This window comes from Bos mutus, chromosome 10, assembly GCF_027580195.1.
Source record: "Bos mutus isolate GX-2022 chromosome 10, NWIPB_WYAK_1.1, whole genome shotgun sequence".
Classification (NCBI taxonomy): domain Eukaryota; kingdom Metazoa; phylum Chordata; class Mammalia; order Artiodactyla; family Bovidae; genus Bos; species Bos mutus.
Genome location: NC_091626.1, coordinates 27,719,015 through 27,746,590, shown reverse-complemented (window position 1 = coordinate 27,746,590; position 27,576 = coordinate 27,719,015). Strand labels below are relative to the sequence as shown.

Sequence of the window (27,576 nt, the reverse complement as noted above, 5' to 3'; positions counted from 1 at the left end):
GCCTTTTCTAAAACCAGCTTGAACATCAGGAAGTTCACAGTTCACGTACTGCTGAAGCCTGGCTTGGAGAATTTTGAGCATTACTTTACTAGCATGTGAGATGAGTGCAATTGTGCAGTAGTTTGAGCATTCTTTGGCATTGCCTTTCTTTGGGATTGGAATGAAAACTGACCTTTTCCAGTCCTGTGTCCACTGCTGAGTTTTCCAAATTTGCTGGTATATTGAGTGCAGCACTTTGACAGCATCATCTTTCAGGATTTGAAATAGCTCAACTGGAATTCTATCACCTCCACTAGCTTTGTTCGTAGTGATGCTTTCTTTCTTTCTTTTTTTTTTAATAGCCCTCATAGAAGAACTTTATTGGAAAGCAGGGAAGACTACCAAGATATGAATGAAACAAAAAATAAAAAAAGTTCAGACATAAAGTGTATGACCTTGGTTTAAGTGGAAATGGAACCGTTTGGTGGTTTGTAGTTAGTGACCTATATTTTCACTTTGTGGCATTGCTGCTGCTACAGCTAAGCCGCTTCAGTTGTGTCTGACTCTGTGCGACCCCATAGACGGCAGCCCACCAGGCTCCTCTGTCCCTGGGATTCTCCAGGCAAGAATACTGGAATGGGTTGCCATTTCCTTCTCCAAGGCACGCATGCTAAGTCGCTTCTGTTGTGTCCGACTCTATGCGACCCTATGGACAGCAGCCCACCAGGCTCCTCTGTCCACAGGATTCTCTAGGCAAGAATACTGGAGTGGGTTGCCATTTCCTTCTCCAAGTAGTGATGCTTTCTAAGGCCCACTTGACTTCACATTCCAGGATGTCTGGCTCTAGATCAGTGATCACACCATCGTGATTATCTGGGAGGTGAAGATCTTTTTTGTACAGTTCTTCTGTGTATTTTGCCATCTCTTCTTAATATCTTCTGCTTCTCTTAGGTCCATACCATTTGTGTCCTTTATTGAGCCCATCTTTGCATGAAATGTTCCCTTGGTATCTCTGATTCTCTTGAAGAGATCTCTAGTCTTTCCCATTTTCCTCTATTTCCTCTATTTCTTTGCATTGATCGCTGAGGAAAGCTTTCTTATCTCTTCTTGCTATTCTTTGGAACTCTGCATTCAGATGCTTATATCTTTCCTTTTCTCCTTTGCTGTTCACTTTCACAGCTATTTGTAAGGCCTCCCCAGAGAGCCGTTTAGCTTTTTTGCATTTCTTTTCCATGGGGATGGTCTTGATCCCTGTCTCCTGTACAATGTCACGAACCTCATTCCATAGTTCATCAGGCACTCTATCTATCAGATCTAGGCCCTTAAATCTATTTCTCACTTCCACTGTATAATCATAAGGGATTTGATTTAGGTCATACCTGAATGGTCTAGTGGTTTTCCCTACTTTCTTCAATTTCAGTCTGAATTTGGCAATAAGGAGTTCATGATCTGAGCCACAGTCAGCTCCTGGTCTTGTTTTTGTTGACTGTATAGAGCGTCTCCATCTTTGGCTGCAAAGAATATAATCAAACTGATTTCCGTGTTGACCATCTGGTGATGTCCATGTGTAGAGTCTTCTCTTGTGTTGTTGGAAGAGGGTGTTTGCTATGACTAGTGCATTTTCTTGGCAAAACTCTATTAGTCTTTGCCCTGCTTCATTCCGTATTCCAAGGCCAAATTTGCCTGTTACTCCAGGTGTTTCTTGACTTCCTACTTTTGCATTCCAGTCCCCTATAATGAAAAGGACATCTTTTTTGGATGTTAGTTCTAAAAGGTCTTGTAGGTCTTCATAGAACCATTCAACTTCAGCTTCTTCAGCGTTAACTGTTTGGGGCATAGGCTTGGATTACTGTGATATTGAATGGTTTGCCTTGGAAACGAACAGAGATCATTCTGTCGTTTTTGAGATTGCATCCAAGTACTGCATTTCGGACTCTTTTGTTGACCATGATGGCTACTCCATTTCTTCTGAGGGATTCCTGCCCGCAGTAGTAGATATAAGAGTCATCTGAGTTAAATTCACCCATTCCAGTCCATTTCAGTTCGCTGATTCCTAGAATGTCGACATTCACTCTTGCCATCTCTTGTTTGACCACTTGCAATTTGCCTTGATTCATGGACCTGACATTCCAGGTTCCTATGCAATGTTGCTCTTTATAGCATCGGACCTTGCTTCTATCACCAGTCACACCCACAGCTGGGTATTGTTTTTGCTTTGGCTCCATCCCTTCATTCTTTCTGGAGTTATTTCTCCACTGATCTCCAGTAGCATATTGGGCACCTACTGACCTGGGGAGTTCCTCTTTCAGTATCCTATCATTTTGCCTTTTCATACTGTTCGTGGGGTTCTCAAGGCAAGAATACTGAAGTGGTTTGCCATTCCTTTCTCCAGTGGACCACATTCTGTCAGATCTCTCCACCATGACCCGCCCATCTTGGGTTGCCCCATGGGCATGGCTTAGTTTCATTGAGTTAGACAAGGCTGTGGTCCTAGTGTGATTAGATTGACTACTTTCCTGTGAGTATGGTTTCAGTGAGTATGGAAAAGACTCCGATGCTGGGAGGGATTGGGGGCAGGAAGGAGAAGGGGACGACAGAGGATGAGATGGCTGGATGGCATCACTGACTTGATGGACGTGAGTCTCGGTGAACTCTGGGAGTTGGTGGTGGACAGGGAAGCCTGGCGTGCTGCGATTCATGGGGTTGCAAAGAGTCGGACACAACTGAGCGACTGATCTGATCTGATCTGATCTCTGATGGTTTCAGTGTGTCTGCCCTCTGATGCCCTCTTGCAACACCTAACCGTCTTACTTGGGTTTCTCTTACCTTGGACGTGGGGTATCTCTTCACGGCTGCTCCAGCAAGGCGCAGCCGCTGCTCCTTACCTTGGACGAGCACGCATGCACATATGCAAATTCTTAGTTGCCTCTTAGTGTCTGGAGGGGGCTGTGGGCTCAGGAAGTCTTTAGGTAGCCTGGCTGTGTCACCACCCAGTTAGTTGTTTGGCCTGAGGCATCCAAACATTGGTGCCTACAAGCTATTGGGTAGGGCCACAGGCTGTAATGAACTAGATCAGATCAGATCAGATCAGTCACTCAGTCGTGTCCGACTCTTTGCGACCCCATGAATTGCAGCACTCCAGGCCTCCCTGTCCATCACCAACTCCTGGAGTTCATTCAGACTCAAGTCCATCGAGTCAGTGATGCCATCCAGCCATCTCATCCTCTGTCATCCCCTTCTCCTCCTGCCCCCAATCCCTCCCAGCATCAGAGTCTTTTCCAATGAGTCAACTCTTCGCATGAGGTGGCCAAAGTACTGGAGTTTCAGCTTTAGCATCATTCCTTCCAAAGAAATCCCAGGGCTGATCTCCTTCAGAATGAACTGGTTGGATCTCCTTGCAGTCCAAGGGACTCTCAAGAATATTCTCCAACATCACAGTTCAGAAGCATCAGTTCTTCGGTGCTCAGCCTTCTTCACAGTTCAACTCTCACATCCGTACATGACCACAGGAAAAACCATAGCCTTGACTAGACAGACCTTTGTTGGCAAAGTAATGTCTCTGCTTTTGAATATGCTATCTAGGTTGGTCATAACTTTCCTTCCAAGGAGTAAGCGTCTTTTAATCTCATGGCTGCAGTCACCATCTGCAGTGATTTTGGAGCCCAGAGAAATAAAGTCTGACACTGTTTCCCCATCTATTTCCCATGAAGTGATGGGACCAGATGCCGTGATCTTCGTTTTCTGAATGTTGAGCTTTAAGCCAACTTTTTCACTCTCCACTTTCACTTTCATCAAGAGGCTTTTGAGTTCCTCTTCACTTTCTGCCATAAGGGTGGTGTCATCTGCATATCTGAGGTTATTGTTATTTTTCTGCAAAAATGTATTTTAAGAGAAGCATAGCCATTTTATTGTTTTCATTAGTACTGTAATAACTGTTGTGATTCCATTTTCTCTCCAGTGCTGAATGTCTCTGTAGGCATAATGATCAGTTGTTGTAAATATTAAAGTATTTAAAAAAATTTGTTGTTGAAACTTATAAAAATTGATAAAAACAGTACACATTGGGAGTTCCTTGGTGGCTTTTTGGTTAGGATCCTGGGCTTTCTTTGGTGGCCCGGGTTCAATCTCTGGTCTTGAACTGAGATCCCAAAAGCCATGTGGTGTGGCTGAAACAAAATCAAGTACACGTTGAATGGAAACCAAGAGTCACAGAGCAGTATTGTTGTTCATTTGCTAAGTCCTCTTCGACTCTGCGACCCCATGGGCTGCAGCATGCCAGGCTTCCCTGTCCTTCACTATCCCCTAGAGTTTGCGGCTCTTTGCATCAGGTGGCCAAAGAACTGAAGCTTCAGCTTCAGCATCAGTCCTTCCAATTCAGGGTTGATTTCCTTTGGGATTGACTGGTTTGATCTCCTTGCTGTCCAAGGGACTCTCAAGAAGCTTCTCCAGCACCACAATTTGAAAACATCAATTCTTTGGTGCCCAGCCTTCTTTGGGCTACTTTGGTGGCTCAGAAGGTAAAGAATCCGCCTGCAGTGTGGGAGACCTGAGTTCGATCCCTGGGTTGGGAAGATCCCCTGAAGGAGGGCAGGGCAACCCACTCCAGTATTCTTGTCTTGGAGAATCCCCATGGATAGTGGAGCCTCATGGGCTTTAGTACATGGGTTTGCAAAGAGTCAGACATGACTGAGTGACTAAGCACAGCAGCCTTCTTTATGGTCCAACTCTCACATCTATACATGGCTATTTGAAAAGTATAGGTGGGGTCTAGCAAATTGCTGTGTCTTTGAACAGTGTAGATTTTAGGTCAGAGACTACAGATGGGTAGCCCCAGAACCCAAAATAGTTTAAGTTTTAAATTATTTTTAAAATTTATTGAAACCTCAGACTTTTTTTATTTTGCTGGCAGGGTTTCAGAAACTAAATTTGTTGCTGACACTTGAAAACGGTGACATTTCACATAAAATTCAGGTATCTAACTTCTCTTAAGTCATCAAGATAATCTGAATATACTGGGTCTACTTCGCAAATAGGTGAGGAAGAGCACAGCAGCTGGTGCTCGATGATCGCTCTCCCACGTTTTCCCTCCATTACAGAGGCCAAAGGCCACTTGGCATTTATTGTTACCCTTGTGAAAGGGAAAGTCTTCGTCGCTCAGCCGTGTCCCACTCTTTTCGACCCCATGGACTGTAGCCTGCCAGGCTCTGTTCTTGGAATTCTCCAGACAAGAATACTGGAGTGGATAGCCATTCCCTATTGTTCCACTTTTACTGTTGTTTTAAAAATAGTACAGAAATAGTAGTATATACCTATGTTTTCTATCAAAAATAGGAAAGCAAAAGATAGGTGGTCAAAAACCATATTGTAAGTATCGGTAAAAAAGTTAATCAGTTAATCCAAGGAAGAAATGAAAGGTTTTATTTGAGCCAAATTGGAGGATTGTAACCTGGGAAGAACATCTCAGAAAGCTGAGAATTGTTCCATCACTGAGAAGTCAAGGCACAGTTATAAAAGATTTTTGGGACCTAGGGCTGTACATCAGATGTTGTATTATTGCCCATTTATATTACCAAGATCTAAGTGCCATGTGATCCCTTGTGAGATCAAGAAGGAATGTTATCTCTGAGGAGTTGTCTTATTGATGCTAAGAGAATATTGCTCTTTATGACTGAGCAGGTATTTCTGCCGATGGGCAAGTTTAGGTTAATGCATAGTGCAGATACATAATGCACAGTGGGAAGAGAGAGGAGGCCAAAGGACAGAAAAAATTTTTTGGTTTTCTTGTCTTGCCCTAAAATAATAAATTTTATTTCACATATGAAAAATGTAGAAGAAACTATTTTGTGATAGAAAGGAAGACAGTGCCTACATATTTAATAGGACATCTGTGTCAATTTTCTCTTGCACTTGGCTTGCTTCACTTATTTATGTTATCCTGTTTTGACCTTGTGAACATTTCAAATTGCAGCCCCCTCTTGGCTCTCTAAGTTCTGCTCTTTTTCATTCTAGCCTGTCTTCTCTTTTGCATTGCCCTAGTTTATCCTCAGTAATTGAATGTGTTTTCTATGGGAGAACTACTGAGAACTTCTGAAACAACAGAAAGTCCACATTTACTCAGGCCTGTGTGTTCCATCCCCTACAGCTCACACCTTCTAGAAAAGTAAAAGTCTCCCCACCAACTCGCTGGTGATTAGATTTTTCAAATTGCAAAGCAGATGTTTCTGTTCAACTGTTAGAAATTGAGGGTTTAAGCACAAACAACCCAAGGAAGACCCATTAACTAAAATTTACTCACATTACATCAGCAAGTGGAAGTAAGAGTCTAGATTTTTTCTATTTTGATTTTGTAGGATTAAGAGAGCCCTGGGCAACTGATAGAGGGCAGGGTTTTTTCCTTGGATGAGGATGGAGATACAGGTAGAGCACCTGCGTGTGTGCTCAATCGCTCAGTCCTGTCCGACTCTCTGTGACGCTGTGGACTGTAGCCCTCCAGGCTCCTCTGTCCGTGGGATTCTCCGGGTAAGAATACTAGAGTGGGTTGCTGTTTCCTTCTCCTGCTTATCTTCCCTACCCAGGGATCGAACCCTGTTCTCCTGCATTTTCCTGCAATGACAGACAGATTCTTTGCCACTGAGCCATCTGGGAAGCCCAGAAGTAGAGTACAGGACATACCAAAAGGGGGGAAAATTAAAATAGCACTGTTTCACATAGAAATTTGTGGCGATTGTTTAAGTTTGTGGTTACGTGGATTGTGAATGGAACCTTTTTTTTTTGGGGTGGAGGGGGTACTTGTTTCTGTGTAGCTTCAAATTCTGTTTGTAAATATAGTGTTGCTGTTTGTTTTTCAGATTGCGGGGTTAGTGATATGCTTTCCTAAACAGCAGGAAAGTTGAAGATGTCTAAACACTTAGTGGCCTTGACAGTGACCACCCTTCTTGGGGTGGCTGTCGGAGGGTTTGTCCTGTGGAAGGGCTTCCAGCGCCGGAGGAGTAAATCAAGCCCGGTGACCCGGCGGCGGCTGTCGCAGCAGCAGCAGCAGCAGCAGCAGCAAGTGCCAGGCGGGAGAGAGCTGCCTGCTCCAGGAGAGGACCAGCCGCACTCCATTGCCCCCAGAGCCTCATGGGAAGAGAGGATCCTCGGAGCAAAGGTGATGACTGTGTCTCAGGAGGCGGAGTGGGATCAAATTGAGCCCTCACTTAGGAGTGAGATAGAAGATTTTCCAGTGCTTGGAATTGATTGTGAGTGGGTAAGTTAAAAAGCAAAACTGAAACAAGTATTTTCCACTTTTCCAGAGGTCTTGAGTAGTCAAATAGAGGATAAGATTAAAGGAGAATTAGCTTGTTCTTAGTTCAGTTCAGTTGCTTAGTCATGTCCGACTCTTTGCAACCCCACGGACTACAAAACGCCAGACCTCCCAGTCCATCACCAACTCCCGGAGTTTGCTCAAACTCATGTTTATTGAGTTGGTGATGCCATCCAATCATCTCATCCTCTGTTGTCCCCTTCTCCTCCCGCCTTCAATCTTTCCCAGCATCAGGGTCTTTTCAAATGAGTCAGCTCTTCACATCAGGTGGCCAAAGTGTTGGAGTTTCAGCTTTAGCATCAGTCCTTCCAATGAATATTCAGGACTGATTTCCTTTAGGATGGACTGGTTAGATATCCTTGCAGTCCAAGGGACTCTCAAGAGTCTTCTCCAACATCACAGTTCAAAAGCATCAATTCTTCGCCACTCAGCTTTCTTTATAGTCCAACTCTCACATCCATACATGACTACTGGAAAAACCATGCTATGCTATGCTATGCTATGCTATGCTATGCTATGCTAAGTCACTTCAGTTGTGTCCGACTCTGTGTGACCCCATAGATGGCAGTCACCAGGCTCCCCCGTCCCTGGGATTCTCCAGGCAAGAACGCTGGAGTGGGTTGCCATTTCCTTCTCCAGTGCATGAAAGTGAAAAGTGAAAGCGAAGTCGCTCAGTCGTGTCTGACTCTTAGCGACCCCATGGACTGCAGCCTACCAGGCTCCTCCATCCATGGGATTTTCCAGGCAAAAGTACTGGAGTGGGGTGCCATTGCCTTCTCTGACTGGAAAAACCATAGCCTTGACTAGATGGACCTTTGTTGGCAAAGTAATGTCTCTGCTTTTTTAATATGCTGTCTAGGTTGGTCATAACTTTTCTTCCAAGGAGTAAGCATCTTTTAATTTCATGGCTGCAGTCACCATCTGTGGTGATTTTGGAGCCCCCCAAAATAAAATCTGTCACTGTTTCCACTGTTTCCCATCTATTTGCCTTGAAGTGATAGGACTGGATGCCATGATCTTAGTTTTCTGAATGTTGAGGTTTAAGCCAACTTTTTCACTCTCCTCTTTCACTTTCATCAAGAGGCTCTTTAGTTCTTCTTCCCTTTCTACTATAAGGGTGGTGTCATCATCATATTTGAGGTTATTGATATTTCTCCCAGCAATCTTGATTCCAGCTTGTGCTTCATCCAGTCCAGCATTTCTCATGATGTACTCTGCATATAAGTTAAATAATCAGGTGACAATATACAGCCTTGACGTACTCCTTTTCCTATTTGGAACCAGTCTGTTGTTCCATGTCCAGTTCTAACTGTTGCTTCCTGACCTGCATACAGATTTCTCAGGAGGCAGGTCAGGAGGTCTGTTATTCCTATCTCTTAAGAATTTTCCACATCTCTTATTAATTCAGCATACTACCTTGCCAAGATTCTGTTATCTCTGTGTTCTGGATATCTGGAGTACAGTTAGGAGCCAGGAAATGTAATCAAAGGAGGCCCCAAGCAGAATAGCTGCCACCAAATCAGATCACAGGTGGTAGGAGGAACTAAAGACGCCAATACAGTGATGACCAAGAAGAGAACACCTGATGCTGTGGGAAAAGTTTAGTATTCACACAAGGCCTTACAGAGCTACTGAGGGGATTTCTTTATATCAGCAATAGTTGAGTAGTAGTTTATACCAGTGACCTTGGGCCATCAGGAAAGGATTGGGAATTTTTAGTTGTTTGTATAAGAATTATGTCATTTTAGAAATATTAACATATTTCTATGTTATTTTAGAAATGTTTACACCAGCAACAATAGAAGAAAGTATTAGTAAACATTGAGCTTTAGTAGATTAGGAAAATTCTCATTTGTCAAACACCTTGATTATTCCAACCAAATGAAGTATAACTGCAGAAACAATAGGGTAGGATGAAGTGAATAGTTAGTAACAGCTATTGATTTAATAGTGATATGTTTACTATAGCAGAGTGAGTTAAAGTGGCAAATAATCCAAAACCCCCTTTGTTTTAGCTTTCAGTGTATTGAACTTCTGCTGATGCCACTCCTCCCTTCGGGTGTGATTGCATTTCCCTGATTGCTGCCACAGAAAAACCTTCATCCATCCTCCTTTCCATTCTTCCATCTCCGATTCCCTTTCTCTTTCGTTTGCTTTTGTGTATTTGCTTAGTTATTATTTTTGTCCTTGTTTTATACAGTCAGTATTTGTTTAGATTTACCAAAGTGTTTACCTTTTTCTTTGCTCATCTTTCCTTGTATCTCAGAACTTTCCGGCATCATCCTCTTTAAGGCTGTTGTTTAGCAGTTCACTTTTTGAGGGCTCATTGATAGTAAATTAATTATTATTATTCTGTGAAAGTGAAAGGGTTAGTTGCTCATTCGTATCTGACTCTTTGCGACCCCATAGACTGTAGCCCACCCAGGCTCCTCTGAATTTGGGATTCTCCAGGCAAGAATACTGGAGTGGGTTGCCATTCCCTTCTCCGAAGGATCTTCCAGACCCAGGGATTGAACCTGGGTCTCTTGCATTGCAGGCAGATTCTTTACTGTCTGTGCCATCAGGGAACCCCATTGTTCTGAAAGTGTCCTTATTTTGCTTTTGATCTTTGAAGATATTTTCACTGGATACAAAATTCTCGTTTAGCAGCTTATCAGTTTCAAGGTCGCTTTCCACTGTCTTCTGGCTTCCATTGTTGCTGTTGAAAGTAACTGTCTGTCTAAATGTTGATTCTTTATACGTACTCAGATTTTTTGTAGACACTTTTAATATCTTCTTTTTGAATTGCTGATTCTGAAGATTCACTAATAATCTAAGAGAGACTAAGTGTTGTCGTCTTTCTGTACTTCCTGCTTGGGATTCAGAGAGAGATCTGGATGTGGTGACTGGTGTTGCACCTCAGTTCTAAATTCTCTTTGAAGGCTGCCTTCACCCTGTTTTTTCTTCTCTTCCTCCTCTTCTCACCCCTCCTCTTTCACCTCTTCTTTCTTGCTGAAATTTGATCAGCTATATTCTGAACTTTTTTGCTCTCCTACATGTCTTGTAATCTCTTTTATATTAAACATGTCTTAATCTCTGGATTTATTCTGCACAATTTCTTCAGGTCTCTTTTCAGTTCCCTTTTTATTTCTTTCATTTTGTGTAATCTGCTATTTAACTTACTCCTTGAATCTTTTTTTAAAACTTTTTTTTATTGTGAAATAAAACACATCAAGAAAAGTGCCTAGAACAAAAATATTAATATAACAGCTAGATGGTTTATCTAAAGAGAACAGTGTGTAACTGGAGACTAGGTTAAGCAACAGTATTTGCTAGCCACCCCAGAAGCTCCCCTTGTGGCCCCTTGTAATCATTGTCCCCCCCACCAGGGTTACTGTTATCTTGATTTTATGGTATTTACTTTCTTGTCTTTCTTTATACTTTTACTACTTAAACATGCATCCCTAGACACTGTAGTTAAGTTTTGTCTGCTTTTAAAGTTTAATGTAAATGAAAATATCTAGTGTGTATTTTGTGTCTGGCTTCCTTTGTTCCAACATTATGCTCGTGATGTTTACCGTTGTTGTGAGTGACTGATTTCATTACCATATGGCCATTGTGGGAATATATCCTGATTTGTTCATCCATTTTAATGTTGATGAACTTTTGGTTTGTTCACGGTTTGGGGCTGTTTCGAAGAATGTGAAGTGAACAAATGCACTTATTATTGGGCGTACAGTATTTATGAGTGGAGTCCTGGGTCTTGGAGTTTTATGTATATCTTTAACTCTTATAAATAATGCTAAATTGTATTCCCAGATGGTTTTAACTAGTTTACCCTCATCAGTAGTAATGAGTGTACCCGTTATTTTCAGCTGTTTTCAGAAGTGGTTCTAAAAATTTAACTTCTCACTAAGACTGTATGAAAACTGCCTTTGTCCTATATCCTTGTCCACATCTGGTACTGTCAGATTTTAAAATTTTAGCTCTTCTAATGGATGTGTAGTAATATTTTATTGTGGTTTTAATTTGCATATCCCTGATTAGCCCTGAGATTGAGCATCTTTTTAAAAAAATTTTATTGATCATTTGGATATCTTTTTTTAATGGAGTAGCTGTTCAAGTCACTTGCCTCCTTTTTTTTTTTTTAATCAAGTTTCCTTTTTCTTACTGATTTATAGGAGTTCTTTTATAGTATAGTTATGAACGCTTTGTGAGTTAAATGTGTTGTAAATGTCTTCCCCCATTCTGTGGATTGCCTTTACATTCTTTTAAAGCTTGATGATCAAAAAATCTATATAGTGCTGTATAACAAGCCTTACCTTATCTCTCTAGTCATGAGTGTACTCTCCTATATTATTTTCTTGGAGTTTTGTAGTTTTAACCTTGCACATTTAGATTTTATACTCTATCTGGAATTGAGTGTGTGTGTGTGTATGATGTGAGGTATAGTTGAGTTTCATTTTCCCCTCATGGATATTCAGTTGTCCTAGCACCATTGGTTGAAAAGATAAAATTTTTCTTCACTGCTGTGCAGTGATACTAACTACTGCTACTAAGCATTTGCTCAGTCGTGTCCGACTCTTTGTGACCCCATGGACTGTAGCCCACCAGGGTCCTCCGTCCATAGGAGTCTTCAGGCAAGAGTACTGGAGTGGGTTGCCATTTCCTTCTCCAATGATACTTTACTATAAAACAAGTATCTGTATATGAGTTTATCTATTTCTGGACACTCTAGTAATCTAATTTTCTGTTCTTCCACCGGCGGTCACAAACTGTCTTAGTTACGGTTGCTTCGTAATGACTCTCGATATCTGTGACAGCAACACTTCCTTTTTTTTCTTCCTGTCCTGATCTTAAGTTCTCTGACCAGAGATTGAACCTGTGCCCGCCCTGCAGTGGAAGCACAGAGTCTTAACCACTGGACCTCCAAGGAAGTCCCAGCAAGACTGTCTATCTTGTTATTTTCCCAGAAGGTCTTGGATATTCTCAGTCCTTTGCATTTCCTTAAATATTTTAGAACTGACTTTTCAAGTTCTAACAAAGAAAAATTCTTGATATTTTGATTGCATTGGATCTAATAGATCAGTTTGTGAGGAATTGACCTTATTCTAATATTGAGTTTTCTAATATAAAAATATTTATTTAGATCATTAACTTCTCTTAGTAATGTATTTGTAGTTTTCTGAGATTTAATAAATTCTATTATAAGTGAAATCTTAAAAGATGTTGTTTCTGATAGATAGAAATGTCATTTTATTAAAGAACTTAACTAAACCCACTTATTAATTCTAATTACTTGTAGATTCTTTTTGATTTCTGTGTAAACTGTTATGTCATCTGTGAAGTGAGAATTTTCTTTCCAGTCCTTACACTTTGTATTTTTTTTCCTGCCCTACTGTATGAGTGGTGATAGTAGGCATCCTTGATTCATTCCCTATCGTAGAATGACAGCTTTTAACATTTTCTCATTGAGTATGTTGGTTGCATAGCATCATCGACTCAATGGACATTAGTCTGGGCAAACTCTGGGAGATAGTGAAGGACAGGGAAGCCTGGCGTTCTGCAGTCCATGGGGTCTCACCTAGTCGGATATGACTTAGCAACTGAACACAACAAATGTTATCTGCAGTAAGGTTTGTTTACAGATTAAATATATTCAATTCTATTCTTGGTTTCTTTTTCTTTTTAATTTATTTGGCTGTGCTGGGTCTTAGTTGTAGCACTTGGATCTTCCTTGCAGCGTGTGAAATCTAGTTCCCTGACCAGGGACCAAACCTGGGCCCCCTGCATTGGGAGCACAGAGGCTTAACCATGGGACAACGAGGGAAGTCCCTATTCTTGGTACTTAAGATTTTTTATGTTGTTTTGTTTTTCTGGTCGCTTGTGTGATCTTAGTTCCCTAACCAGGAAGTGAACCCAGGCCCTTGGCAGTGAAAGCATGGAGTCCTAATTGCCAGACTGCCAGGGAATTCACTAGAAGTTTTTTTTTTTTTTTGAAAAATGAAATATTGTTGTTGGAGCAACATAGATGGACCCAGAGGATACTGAGTCAGACAAAGGCAGATATTCTAGGATATCACCTAATATGATACAAATGAATCTATATACGAAACAGTAATAGATTCACATACATAGACAACAAATCAGTTTTCTATTTAACAAAGGGAAAAGGGGGTGGAGGAGGGATAAACTAGGAGTGTGGGATTAACAGATGTAAATTGTTATACATAAAATAGATAAACAGCAAAGGTTTATTATATATCTTGTAATAACCTATAACGGAAATTAATCTGAAATATATATATAACTGAATCACTTTGCCCTACACCTGAAACTAACAATTTTATAAATCAATTATACTTCAACTTTTTAAAAGTTTTTTTAAATCATGAATAGTTGTTGAATTTTATCAAGTGCCTTTTCTGCATTTCTTGAGATGAGTATGTCGTTTTTCTCCGTTAGTCTGTTGCTGTGATGAAATACATTAATTTTCAAATTCCTGGAATAAACCCAACTTGGTCATGATGTCTTATTCTCCTTATACATTGCTGATTTCATTTTGCTAGTGTTTTTTAAAAAAATCTATATTCATGAGGGATACTGGCTTATAATTCTACTTTCTAGAAATTACCTTGTCAGAGTTTGATTAAAGTATGAGGCTGGCTTCATACAATAGGTTAGGGATGTTCATTATTTTTGTGTTCTCTGGAAAAGTTTGTGTAAGATTGTCAGTTCTTTTTTCCTTAAATGTTTGATTAAAATCTACTGGTGAAACCATCTGTAATTTTCTTTTAAGGGAGGTTTCTGAATTATGAATACAATATTAAGATAGTTTGGAGGCTATTCATGTTTCCTATTTCTTCATGTCTGTTTTGATAAATTATATTTTTAATCTAAATCTTTTTTTTTTCAAAATTTTAAATTACAGATGTATTGTTTATAATATCCTCTAACAATTTTTTCCCTATCAGATGGATATGTGAGGACGGCTCCTTTTTCATTTTTGACATTGCTTATTTGCTTCTCTCTTTTTTCTTGATTACTCCTTCCATGTGTTTATCAATGTTATTAGTCTTTTCAAAAAAATCGGCTTCTGGCATTGTTGGTCTTTATTGTTTGTTTGTTCTATTACACCAATTTGTGCTCTTCATTATTTCTTTTCTTCTACTTGCCTGAGTATAATTTGCTATTCTCCATCTATTCTTCAACCTACTCTAATCTGACATCCTATCATACTGCTGCACTGAAAGTGATGAAGTTGATGGCTTTCTTGTTTTCCAATCCAGTGGACACCTATTTGGAATCATGTTATGCTAGCTCTCCAGAGCATCTGTGTAATTCCTGCACGAGACATTCTCTCTGGCTTTCATGCCATCACACTCTCCTATTTCCTATCTTACTGGTCTTTCCTCTTTAAAAAAAAATTGTTTAATTCATTTTTATTTTTGGCTGTGCTGAGTCTTTGCTGCTGCGCAGGCTTTTCTCTAGTTGCGGTGCAGGGCTTCTCGCTGCGGGGGCTTCTGCTGCTGCAGAGCACGGGCTCCAGAGTGCATAGGCTTCAGTAGTTGAGGCACATGGGCTCAGTAGTGGCAGCTTCCAGGCTTCAGAGCACAGGCTCAATAGCTCATGGGCTTAGCTGCTCCAAGACATGTGGGCTCTTCCTGGACCAGGGATCGAACCCATGTCTCCTGCATTGGCAGGTGGATTCTTTACCACTGAGCCACCAGGGAAGCCCCTAGTCTTCCTCTTTTTCCTTTTCTGATCCCCCTTCTACCTCATATCTAAATATTGAGATGACTTATGCTTGGTCTCTTCTGTCCCACCCCAGTTCAAACTCAGATGCCTACAAGGTCCAGATAAGAAATGTCAGTGAATGATGTAGAGTGATTGTTTTGCATTTTTGAAGGCATAGGAATAGTTTTCAATTTCATAAAGAAATATGTTCCCTTCCTTTTTTCTTTAAACACAAGGTCTATGATCTATTTTCCATTTTCCTATTTTTGATAGGGACATGGACTGAGAAATATTTCTCTGTATTGGAGAAACAGTGGTTTACAGCTACAATGATAAATAGGAAATGACAGTTGGCTTCAGTGTTGAGAAGACATTATGGTGAATTAGAGAATTTGTGTCTTATGTAAATGAAGAAGCTGCTGTGCAGTTCAAGCCAAGTGTTGCCAGATTGTCCAGTTCTTTAAAAAGAAACTCAACATAATAGATTTTTTAAAATGTGAGCTCCACTAATTTAAAAGTTCTGACACCATTTTTAAAATGTGGAGACCCAAAAAAAAATATTAAACATATCTGTGGGTCAGCATCTCTAACTTATGTCCTCTATATTCTTTTTCTAAGGGATCTCATGTAGTTTTGTGGCTTTAAGTGTCATGATAAGCTGAAGACTTTCAAAATTAGAACTCCAGCTCTTTATATCCATCTATCTACTTGAATCCTCCCTTGAATGTCTAATAGTCATCTCAGACTTAATATGTTCCTAACAGAGCTCTTGATTTTTCTTCCCACACTTGTATTATCCCTAGTCTTCTCCACCTTTAAGATTAAAATCAGAGAGACATCCTCCCCCTTACAGGTTGTCTAACAGAAGTGATATGATTGAAAATCAGACACAAACAGGCAGTTATAGAATGTTAAGTTTCTTTATTGGCAAAATATATGGAAATTCAAAGAAGCAGTTATAGAAAGCAGGAAATAACACAGCATTCTCCCAGATAGAGGTATGTGTTTCCAGATTCCCCGAGTTACCCATGGTGATGTGCAACTATGGATAAATTCTGTACAAAATGAGGATTCTGCCATGCTATAGAAGCTATTATTGCCTTTCTCCTGGAGGCAGGGGATGGAGATGTTAAATATCTTTCTGACCCCTGACTCTTGCCTGATTTTTTCTGGAGTCTCTGACTATAGACAACCTTGCTTAACAGATGCAAATAATTAGTGTAATAAAGACTGAATGAAGTGAAGGTCATTTTCCCAAGAGCATCCCTCTGCAGGCCTAGGCTTCAGGCTTGCCTGAAGTCACCTCCCTTTTCCTTACTATTAACCCTTCCCTTCCATTTAGGAAGTATTACCAATGCTAGCTCTGAAATAGATTTTACATCGTCTACATCTTTACATCTCCTCTATTTCCCTCCTAGTCCAAGCCTCAAGTATTTCTTATCTGCACCTTTGCAATGCCTCCTGACTGGCCTCCCTACTTGGACTCTTATATACCTACGATCCCTTCTCCACAGAGTTAGCAAAGTGATCTTTTAAAAATGCATGCTTGATCATCTCAGTTCCCTGCCTAAAAAAAGCCTCCACTGCATTGTATAAAACCAAGATGTCTTAATTACTTATGTGTTCTTAATGACTCACATTCTTTCGCCTCTCAGCATCTCTCATTTTGTCTCCTGTTCTCTTTCCATCCTCTTTCTTACTATTTTCCAGCCTCACTGGGCCTTCATTCTGTTACCCGAATGGACAAGCTCATTCCTGTCTCAAAGCCATGGTCTAATTTAACTGATACATTAACTCCACAGAGGGGGTGCTCAATGTGTGTGCACACTAAGTCGCTTTAGTCGTGTCCTCTTTGCGACCCTATGGACTGTAGCCCCCCAGGCTCTTCTGTCCCTGGGATTCTTCAGGCAAGAATACTGGAGTGGGTTGCCATGCCCTCCTCCAGAGGATCTTCCCAACCCAGGTATCGAACCTGCAGCTCCTGCATTGCAGGCAGATTCTTTACCGCTAGTTAACTTTGTTCCAGCCCATAAATATGGTTTCAGATTCTTCTTTGCTCCCTGCTGCCATCGTGGGGTCATTTAAAGAATCACAGACTTTTCCATAATCTCTAAACCAATTCTAAGTAAATCACTGAAATATGGGAAAAGTGTTAGAAATTTTGTTTACAATGATTGATGGCATCATCCATTTAAAATTTTTGCTCTTGTGTTTATTCAATAACATCTATATCATTAGTATAGTACCACATTTATACGATTTAAAATGCATGTGTATATTTATTGTGTATGTCCCAAATATTTTTTATGAGTTGACTAATCCAAAAAGAAGAAAAAAGACATTGACCACTGGATTGCATAAGACTAACAAAATTAAAATATGGTGTATTTTTTTCCTATTAAATATAGCATTGGTAAACCAAGAATTTCATTGTTTTCCATGGGTAGTAAGTGATGTCAGGGCAAAAAGATGTTGGCAGAGGATGAAATATAAGAAATTAAAACTAGATAGCTTATTCTTTATGTCAAATTGATTCTGCTAGAAGCATTATTCCTCCAATTATACATTCAGTATAAATTGGGTACCTATTGAAATCATAAACATTTGGATTCCTAGTGGAAAAACCTTAATTATCATTCAGTAGATATTAAGCACAATCCAGAAACAGTATTAAAAAGATAACTTATCTATCTATTTAATGTATTTTAGACAGTGGAACTTGATTGAAAAGATTTTCAAAGATCCCTGGCCTTAGGAATTAGCAGTGAGTATTATATCAAATTAGCAGTGCTAACGGAGGAGGCAATGGCACCCCACTCCAGTACTCTTTCCTGGCAAATCCTATGGACAGAGGAGCCTGGAAGGCTGCAGTCCATGGGGTCGCTAGGAGTCGGACACGACTGAGCAACTTCATTTTCACTTTTCATTTTCACGCATTGGAGAAGGAAATGGCAACCCACTCCAGTGTTGTTGCCTGGAGAATCCCAGGGAGGGGAGCCTGGTGGGCTGCCATCTATGGGGTCGCACAGAGTCGGACACGACTGAAGCGACTTAGCAGCAGCAGCAGTGCTAAATATTAGAAGTGGAGATTTTCTACTTTTTCTTGGAGAAACCTTATATTATACAGTGAGGGAATTATGTACTAATAAAAAAAAAAGGTGATTTGGCCACATCCAGGTGAATTATTATAGAACAGGAGCCAGTAGTTGAATTTCTTCTAGATCTTGTTGACTTTGGCTGAGCCCCAAGAAACAGACACATTGGAGATCAAACTGACCTGGTTTTATTTGAGGATATGGAGTAGCGCTCACTGATAAAGCAGTGCCTGAGAAGGGAACTCCTAAAGCTTTTGTGAGTTAAACCATGGTTTTACTTAGTATAGAAGTAGAAGCTGAGGATGAAGTCCCTCCTAATTTTATGATTCTTGATCTAGACTATTTCTTCTACATTCTACAGATTGGGAAACTCAGGTTCCAGTTCTGACTTTGCCCCAATTTCTCCGTGTTTAGGCAATTTACCTCATTTGTAGGCCTTACCTTTCTTCTCCTGAAAAATGAGAAGGATTGAAATTTATTGAATGCTTAACTTGGGTTCCGTGGATAGCTTTAGGGGGCCTTGAATTAATGTGAGTTTTGTATGTAAACTTTTCTAGGAATAATTTCCTTAGCTGTAAGCATTTTCTCCAATTTATCTATTACTTCAAAAAAAACTAAATCAGTTAATATGTAAAGTTATTTTTATCTCTTAAGATATAAGCATCCTAGCTTATGCTCAGTATACATTTTTATGAACAGCTCATGAACATAAAATGCTGAGAAAGCACTTTGTGCTGCAAGGATTTATTATATTGGCAGGTACCCGCTTATTGTTAGTACTGTATTTCCTGCCTCTCTGTGAAAATCAGATCTTCAGCCCGTGATGCCCTATAAATGAGTCAGTTTACTAGCATGCACATTAAAGAGTCTATGTTGTATTCTCATTTGGCACTCATTTCCTTAGCTTTTTAAAACCAATGTGTCTCACATGACTGTGCCAGTGTGTGTGTTCCAGTGCTCCTCCAGGTCAGCTGGTCACTATTTAAGGCCTGCTCATATTTCAGCCCTCAGGAACCTGTTTAGGCTGCTGCTTCGGAGTCCACTGCATTTGTTAGCAAAGGCTCATCCCTAGGTTTGAGCCAGACTGGTCAGCTCTTCTCTCGGGGAAGTCAGGGATGTGCCTCTCAGACGCTTTTGCCGCAGTGCCACGTTGTTCCTGGTGCCGTGCTGGGTGTGAGTGTGGCCCTGTTTTCCTCTGTTGCAGGTGAATTCCGAAGGCAAAGCCAGTCCTCTGTCACTCCTTCAGATGGCCTCTCCAAGTGGCTTCTGTGTCTTGGTTCGCTTGCCCAAGCTGATCTGTGGAGGAAAAACACTACCAAAAACATTATTGGACATTTTGGCAGACGGCACAATTTTAAAAGTCGGAGTAGGGTGTTCAGAAGACGCCAGCAAGCTTCTGCAGGATTATGGCCTCGTCGTGAAGGGGTGCCTGGACCTCCGCTACCTGGCCATGAGGCAGAGGTGTGGTTTGTATGAACACTTGGCTTCCTGTAGCTGTGGGGCGAATATTTTAGCAAAACTTGTAGGTCACTAAGACTCAATAACGAAGCCTCTAAAATTCTTTAGAAGCTTAGAGGCATCCGAGATGCCTATTGAATTTGTGAGGAAATACTCCACCTTCTGGTAAAACTTTAGCTACCTAGAACTGGTCTTTTTAGTGAAACATTAATAAGGTGTCTCTATAAGCTACAGGTTGTAAACTGATGAGCTCCTTGGGCAAATTAGAGTTGCAGATTTTTTTTTTTTTGCCTGTATGATATTTGGGGGAATTTTAGTATAAGTCCAGAAGATTTAATGTAAAAATCTGTATTTCTAGCTTCTCTTGGGTGATTTGACTACATGAAGTCAGTTCTGGGTGGTAACAGTTGGCGGGCAGCACTGTCCTCTTTAGATGAGCGTGTTTTCTTCAATTTGCCAGAGTCCCCACCTCTCCTGCTGTAACACCTGACTCATCCTGATAAACATTTGAACGTACAAACCATGCTTTAGGCCAAAAATAATGAAACCTAATGCTGCACTGAGAGGAAGAGATTGTCCTTTCCCTTGGCATTTTATTATTAGGGAAATTCTACCTTCTTTTAAAGGTATATTTTCATGTATATTTGTGGTCCACATTTTAATAGTGTGAACTGAAACAGCCTTTATCCCTGACTTTCTCCATGGCACTGATACAAAAAGTTTGGAGGATTTGATAAATCAAGAGAAAGCCTGATTAAAATCTATGTTTATCATAATTTTTTTAGTATTAAATGAAATTCTATTTTGGCTTAGTAATTTGGCTTAGTAAGTAAAACTCATAAAGTGTCAATTTTTTCTAATAATATATTAAAATATTTACTGTATAATTTTTTTTAGCTCTGTAAAAGTATTTGGAGTTTACCAGCAAAAGCTGCTTTTCATCAGGCCTTCCTCCCCCTGGCACTGGCTCCCCAGAGGTGCCTGTCATGGTCCGGGTGTGGGTTGGAAAAGAATTTTTCCAAACATGAGACAGAATGAGAGGGAAATTAAGTTTATTACAGTGGGAGACGCTGTTAACGGACCAGCTCAAGGGAACCGACGTTGATTGGGGATCCTTAGTCCACTTTTATACCCAGGGTACAAGGAGTGGGATGGGGTCTTGTGGGTCATTTGCTGATTGGATGAGGTACGTATACTGGGTGCGGGGAAGATTAAGGCAAATACCTCCTCCCTATGGGGTAGGAGGGGAGACAGGTTATACTGCTCCATTAATAGTTACCTCATGGGGGAGGGAAAGGCAATAAGGGTCTGATTTTTCCATTCCTGCTTTCCAAGACCCTCCTTGGTTTTATCTGCTCTTTTGTCCTTGGGTCACCATAGTGTCCACAGTTACTGCTATTAGAGGACGTGTGTATAGTGGCCAGGAATTGACTCTGGAGCGGACTATGTGGGTGGGAGTCCCCATCTTCCTCTTACCAGCTGTGTTACCTTTGGCAAGTTCCTGAGCCTCACTGTTCCTCAGTTCCCTTGTCTGTAAAAAGTAGAAATAACAATATTCCCATCTCATAGGATTGGTGTGAGGATTGAACGGGTTAAACTATGTAAAGAATTTAGAAATAGTGTTTGACATATAGTCAGAGTGCTGTGTAAATTTCAGTCATCATCCTTATCATTACTACCACCCTCAGCACTATGATCATTCAATTGGTTTGTCCTTCCAGATCACTTTCTATCCAGTTACAGTCCTCTTTATGAGTATATGGGCTTCCCTGATGGCTCAGCGGTAAAGGATCTGTCTGCAATGCAGAAGACGTGGGTTCAATCCCTGGGTCAGGAAGATCCCCTGGAGAAGGAAATGGCAACCCACTCCAGTATTCTTGCCTGAAAAATCCCATGGACAAAGGAGCCTGGAGAGCTACAGTCCATGGGGTTGCAAAAGAGTCAGACACGACTTAGCAACTGAGCACACACCCATGCATTGTGAGTATATAGAAGTTATAAGTATCCTTACTTACATGGCTAAATGCAGAATGGCCAAGTGTCAAAATAAAAATTTGGCCAAAGTGGAATATTACTGTAAACTTCTCTAGATATAAGAATGAAGCATTCAGCTTTTTAATTTTTAATGAAATCTTACAAAATTTTAAACATTCTTTATTATTGAATACTTCAGTAGTAAAATATAAAAATTTTGACATTATAGTAGAAGAAATTTGACATTATACTTAACACTTTTAGCTATAGGTTGTCCCTGATGTCGGCTGTAAGAGGTTGATACTTTCATTTGACTTTGGAAAAGAACAAAAATTTTCTTGGTAATGCTGTTCTCTTTTCTTCATGCTCTTTGCTGCTGCTGCTAAGTCGCTTCAGTCATGTCCGACTCTGTGCAGAAGATAATTCATTATTGAGACTGTTGTGTATGATTCTGGAATCTTTCCTAGTGAAACTTTGAAGTGACAAAGATGGCCTCTTGTTTTTAATTCATCCTCAAAAAATGTGAAGCTTGCCCAAATATGACATTTGAAAAAAGATTAATGACCTAAATGGAATTGAATTAATAAAAACCAAGTGCTGTCTTTCAATGAGGGTAATGATTTCAAAAATTACAAAATACCAAGGCTTGATAAATTGGATAGATGTTAAAAAGATTGAAATAAGGATTTTCCTGGTGGTCCAGTGGCAAGAATCTCCCTGCCAATACAGGGAACCCAGGTTCAATCCCTGGTCCTGGAAGATCCCATGTGCCACAGAGCGACTAAGCCTGTACCTCACAACTGCTGAAGTCCACGTGCATAGAGCCTGTGCTCCGCAACAAGAGAAGCCACTGCAGTGAGGAGCCTGCACACTGATGCTAGAGAGCAGCCCCTGCCCGCAGCAACTAGAGAAAGCCCATGCTCAGCAACTGAGATCCATTGCAGCCAGAAATAAAATTTAAAAAAATAAATAAAATGAAAAAGGATAAAGTAAGTATTTACTGTCATGGAAGGAGGTCCCCAGTGCATTAAGTGATTGAGCAAGTTTCAGAACAACACCGAGCAAATCTAAAAAACTGTATCTGCTCTTCCATCTAGCCACCTCTTTGCTTGTTTATCTGTAGAATGTGTCTGGAAGGGCCACAGCATAACTCATAAGGGTCATTATTCTTGAGGCGCGGAAGTGCGGGGGTGGAGGACTTTTACTTTTCACCGATTACTCTTCTCTGTTGTCTGTATTTTTAACGATAAGCATTCATTTCTTTTATAGTTACTATTATAAAGGAAAACATGAAAAGATTTTAAAGAGAAAGTAGTTTGTCTACCTCAAAGTCTTCATTTCCGTGAATTGAACCGTGACCTTATATATTTTACTTAAGTATATCTGGATCTTTTTAAACTTTTTAGTCAGTGCTGCTGTTAGGGGGTGATGAAATCCATCAAGTTACTGCTTGTTTTTGTAAGGAAAGACTTCCTTTTCTTTACCATTATAATGATTTCATTTTTCAGAGTAACCGAGGGAGTCCTATATATTTTAACACTGACGGGAACCTCATCTCCTAGCTTCCTCTAAAACTTCTAAGCTCTCACCTGGTAACCAGGAAGTCAGCTGCACTTGTGTAGACGGATTTGTTCTTTCTATTTTTGGACTGATATATTCTTAGTTTTACATTAACCTTTATTTGAACTCTCCGATCTTTGGCTAAATTAATTTTTTTTCACCTCCCTGCAGCTATTTTAATCAGAAAGTGTTAAAAGAGCAGAAGATTATTTTATTTTATGGTATCTTCACTCCCTCAGTGAAGGATCATATTTTTCAAATTTGAAAAATAATGCACAAACACTAGCCAATTCAAATATAAAAAATGTAAGGATTTCTGATCACCCCAAACCCTACACCTAGAGATAGCATCACTAACATTTGACTAATATCTTTCTACTTAACTCTTTGTGCTTCTTCTCTCTCACATACCTAGAGTCACATACACACATTTATTGTGTACTGTATATATATTAATACAAAGAGTTCATAACATATGTTTTCTTTCATAATCTCTTTTTACTTCGCTAATATGTCATGGACGTCTTTTCACATCAATATAGATCCACATCCTTATTTTTAACAGCTATATGGAATTTAATTGCATGGATATTTAATTAGTCTTCTATTGAGGGTGTTAGATTGTTTCCAGTTCTTTGCTACTATAAATAGTGCTGTAATGAAGATTGTTTTATGTACATTTGCCTGAGGATAATTTACTAGAAGTAGAATTATCAAATCACAGAATATTCCTGTTCAAAATTTTGATAGCTAAAAAAGCCTTGACTATGTGGATCACAACAAACTGTGGAAAATCCTTAAAGAGATGGGAATACCAGACCACCTTACCTGCCTCCTGAGAAATCTGTATGCAGGTCAAGAAGCAACAGTTAGAACTGGACATGGAGCAACGGGCTGGTTCAAAATTGGGAAAGGAGTCAAGACTGTATATTGTCACCCTGCTTATTTAACTTATATGCAGAGTACATCATGTGAAATGCTGGGCTGGATGAATCACAAGCTGGAATCAAGGTTCCTGGGAGAAATATCAACAACCTCAGATATGCAGATGAGACCACCCTAACGGCAGAAAGTGAAGAGGAATTTAAGAGCCTCTTGATGAAGGTGAAAGAGGAAAGTGGAAAAGCTGGCTTAAAACTCAGCATTCAAAAAACAAAGATCATGGCATCTGGTTTTATCACTTCATGGCAAATGGATGAGGGGAAAATAGAAAGAGTGACATGCTTTATTTTCTTGAACTCCAGAATCACTGTGGATGGTGGGTGCAGCCATGAAATTAAAAGATTGCCTGCTCCTTGGAAAAATGGGGAAACCTAGACATTCCTAGGTTTATGACAAACCTAGACAGCATATTCGGAGAAGGCAATGGCGCCCCACTCCAGTACTCTTGCCTGGAAAATCCCATGGATGGAGGAGCCTGGTAGGCTGCAGTCCATGGGGTCGCTGAGAGTTGGACACGACTGAGCAACTTCACTTTCACTTTTCACTTTTCATGCATTGGAGAAGGAAATAGCAACCCACTCCAGTGTTCTTGCCTGGAGAATCCCAGGGATTGGGGAGCCTGTTGAGCTGCCTTCTGTGGGGTCGCACAGAGTCGGACACGACTGAAGCGACTTAGCAGCAGTAGCAGCAGACAGCAGACAGCATATTGAAAAGCAGAGACATCACTTTGCTGACAAAGATCCGTACTGTCAAACCTATAATTTTTCCAATAGTCATGTACAGCTGGACCATAAAGAAGGCTGAGTGCTGAAGAATTGATGCTTTCAAACTATGGTGCTGGAGAAGACTCTTGAGAGTTCCTTGGACAGCAAGGAGATCAAACCAGTCGATCCTAAAGGAAATCAACCCTGAATATTCATTGGCAAGACTGATGCTGAAGGTGAAGCTCCAATACTTAGGCCACTTGATGGGAAGAGCTGACTCACTGGAAAAGACCCTGATGCTGGGAAAGATTGAAGGCAGGAGGAGAAGAAGGTGACAGAGGATGAGATGGTTGGGTATGATCACTGACTCAATGCACACGAGTTTGAGCAAACTCTGGGAGATGGTGAAGGATAGGGAAGCCTGGTGTGCTGCAATTCATGGAGTCACAAAGAGTTGGACACGACTTAGCAACTGAACAACAAACAACATTTATTGACAAACTTTTTCATAAAGATTGAACAAATGTTCAGCTCACAAATTTTAGATTAGACTGTAATTCTTCATGTTCCACAATACTAGATTTAGTTATTTTTAAAGATCTTCATAATCTGAGAGAGTTTAAAATGGTATATACTTTTTGTTTTATTTGATGTGGTAAGATTGAGTATCTCATTTGTTTATTGGCCATTTATATGCCTTTTTTTGATTGTCCTATTCTTGTCCTTTGCCCGTTTTTGACACTTGATTTTATTTATTTCTTGTAGAAACAATTTGCTCTCTAATGGGCTTAGCCTGAAATCACTCTCTGAGACTGTTTTGAACTTTCCTCTGGACAAGTCCCTTCTGCTTCGCTGCAGCAACTGGGATGCTGAGAATCTTACTGAGGACCAGGTACTTCTCCTATCAGAGTAGTTGAAGAGTGGAAGAGTCATTGCTTGTAAAGTATAATTATTTAAAGAACTCTAAGCCTCAAAATGATGTATGTTGGGTGGGAATGCCTTAAAATAGCCTCCTTGATGATACTCAAGATAAATGCTCTATAATAATGTACATGCTGCTTGAATAAAAGGGTAAGACTCCCTGTTCTTTCTTTCTTTCTTTTTTTTTTTTGAGCATTTACTATATGCCAGGGATTTCAGAAAAATGTAAAATTTTTATCATGAATAAAAATGCATACTTTAAAAAAACAGTGTTATAAGACTTATTATAAGGAACAGCAAGTAGTTCTCCTGCCTTCCTCCCCCATTCTTAATTGCTCTTCCTTCTTTTCAGAGGCAACCAATTTCATTTTTTTCTGATAATTATCATTATATTTTAAAATTGCATGCATATATTACTCTTTCCTTTTCTACATATTATTTTCTCACTTCTTGCTGTGGAAATCGTGATTTAGTGCTCTTGCAATTCCTGTATCCCCAGATACTTATTCCCTCCCCCATGCTCCCAATAGAGGTAAATCGTCATTTTTATCAGATTAATATCTACTTATATTGATATTATTTATAGCTGCTCCACATAGTCAGTTGCAGTTAAGTATTTTTCTTATACAACTCTTTGATTTCCCAGGAGTAGTAATTTATATTTTCATTTGCTTAGTTTTCTGTATACCTGTTAACTATGTCTACTCCAGACTCTCCTCTCTGCTGGTTCAGACACAGTCAGGTAACTTAGTCATTTAAGTTTCCCTTGGAGCTAGCCCTCGCGGAGTCCTTGGTCTTCCTGTTGCTTTCAGGACCGGTTGCTCTGTAGCCCTGCCTGCCAGACTCTCATCCTGTTTGTGTTTACCGTCAGAGTGGGAATTCTCATCACCTCTCTGCTATAGCAGGTCCTCTGTTGTACAAATCTTGTCTTTTTACTTTCTTGTCCTGGTGGAGTACATTGAAAATAGCTTCCTGAGAAAAGGAGAATGAGAGGTTAATTTATGACGCCCTGCACATTGGAAAAGATACTTGTTTCCTCTCTGTTAACTGATGCTTTGGCTGAGGATAGCATTTTAGGGTGGAAATCATTTTCCTTCAGAACTTAGAAGACAGTGTTTCTTGTAGCTTCCAGTGTTGATGTTGAGTATGTGACTTGTTTTTCTTTCTGGAAAATCTTCTTTATTCTTAGTTTTTAAGTTCATGATGATATACATTAGTGTGAGACATTTTCCCCTATAGTCTTAGAATTCAGTGGACCCTTTCGATCTGGAAGCTTATGTCTTTCAGTTCAGGGAATCATTCTCATAACATTTCTTAGGAAATTTCCCTTTCTTTTGTTTCTAGAATTCATATTGTATATATATTGGATCCCTTGAATTAATCTTCTTATTGTCTTAGTAAAATGTTTTCTCTTTGGTTTTCCATCTCTATATTTTTTGTTTTATCTTCTGGGAAATTTCAAGTTTATCTTTCAATATGTCACTCAAATTTTTAATTATCCCTATTGTTATAAGAGCTCCTGGTCTTCTCTGAATATTCACCTTTAAAATAACTTTTCATTTTTGTTTGATAATATCTTCTATTATCTTAGAGTATTGAAGGTTCTGAAGTTTTTTTTTTTCCTTCCTGAATTGCGTCCTTTTCCTCTGAATTTCTAATTTTAAATGTTTGATTTGGTCTTTGTCTTTCATGTTAAAGATTTTTTTTGAAATGTTTAGATCCTTGCATATCCATTTTTATTTATGAAGGAGACATTAAAGCACCAATTGAATCTACTGGCCAATTGAATCAAGTGCCAATTGATGAATGAATAATAAAATACAGTATATCCATACAGTAGAATATTATTCAACAGTTAAAAGGGTACATGCTACAACATGGATGAGTCTTGAAAACATTATGCTAAAAAGTGAAAGAAGCCAGT

The 27,576-nt window shown here is 39.8% G+C and overlaps 1 protein-coding gene across 3 annotated transcripts in view; it reads left to right on the top strand.

Annotated features, from left to right (window-relative positions):
• EXD2 (exonuclease 3'-5' domain containing 2) overlaps positions 1-27,576 on the top strand; it is a 62,057-nt gene that overhangs the window by 16,752 nt on the left and 17,729 nt on the right. For 2 of the 3 annotated variants that reach the window (XM_005905739.2, XM_070377661.1), the window contains exons 2-4: positions 6,828-7,225; positions 19,298-19,554; positions 25,497-25,623. In XM_005905739.2, coding sequence (XP_005905801.2) covers positions 6,875-7,225; positions 19,298-19,554; positions 25,497-25,623 — 735 coding nt within the window. In that variant the 5' untranslated portion in view covers positions 6,828-6,874. Of the gene's footprint in view, positions 1-6,329; positions 6,499-6,827; positions 7,226-19,297; positions 19,555-25,496; positions 25,624-27,576 lie in introns of all 3 variants that reach the window. The other variant, XM_070377660.1, reaches the window with a different exon arrangement.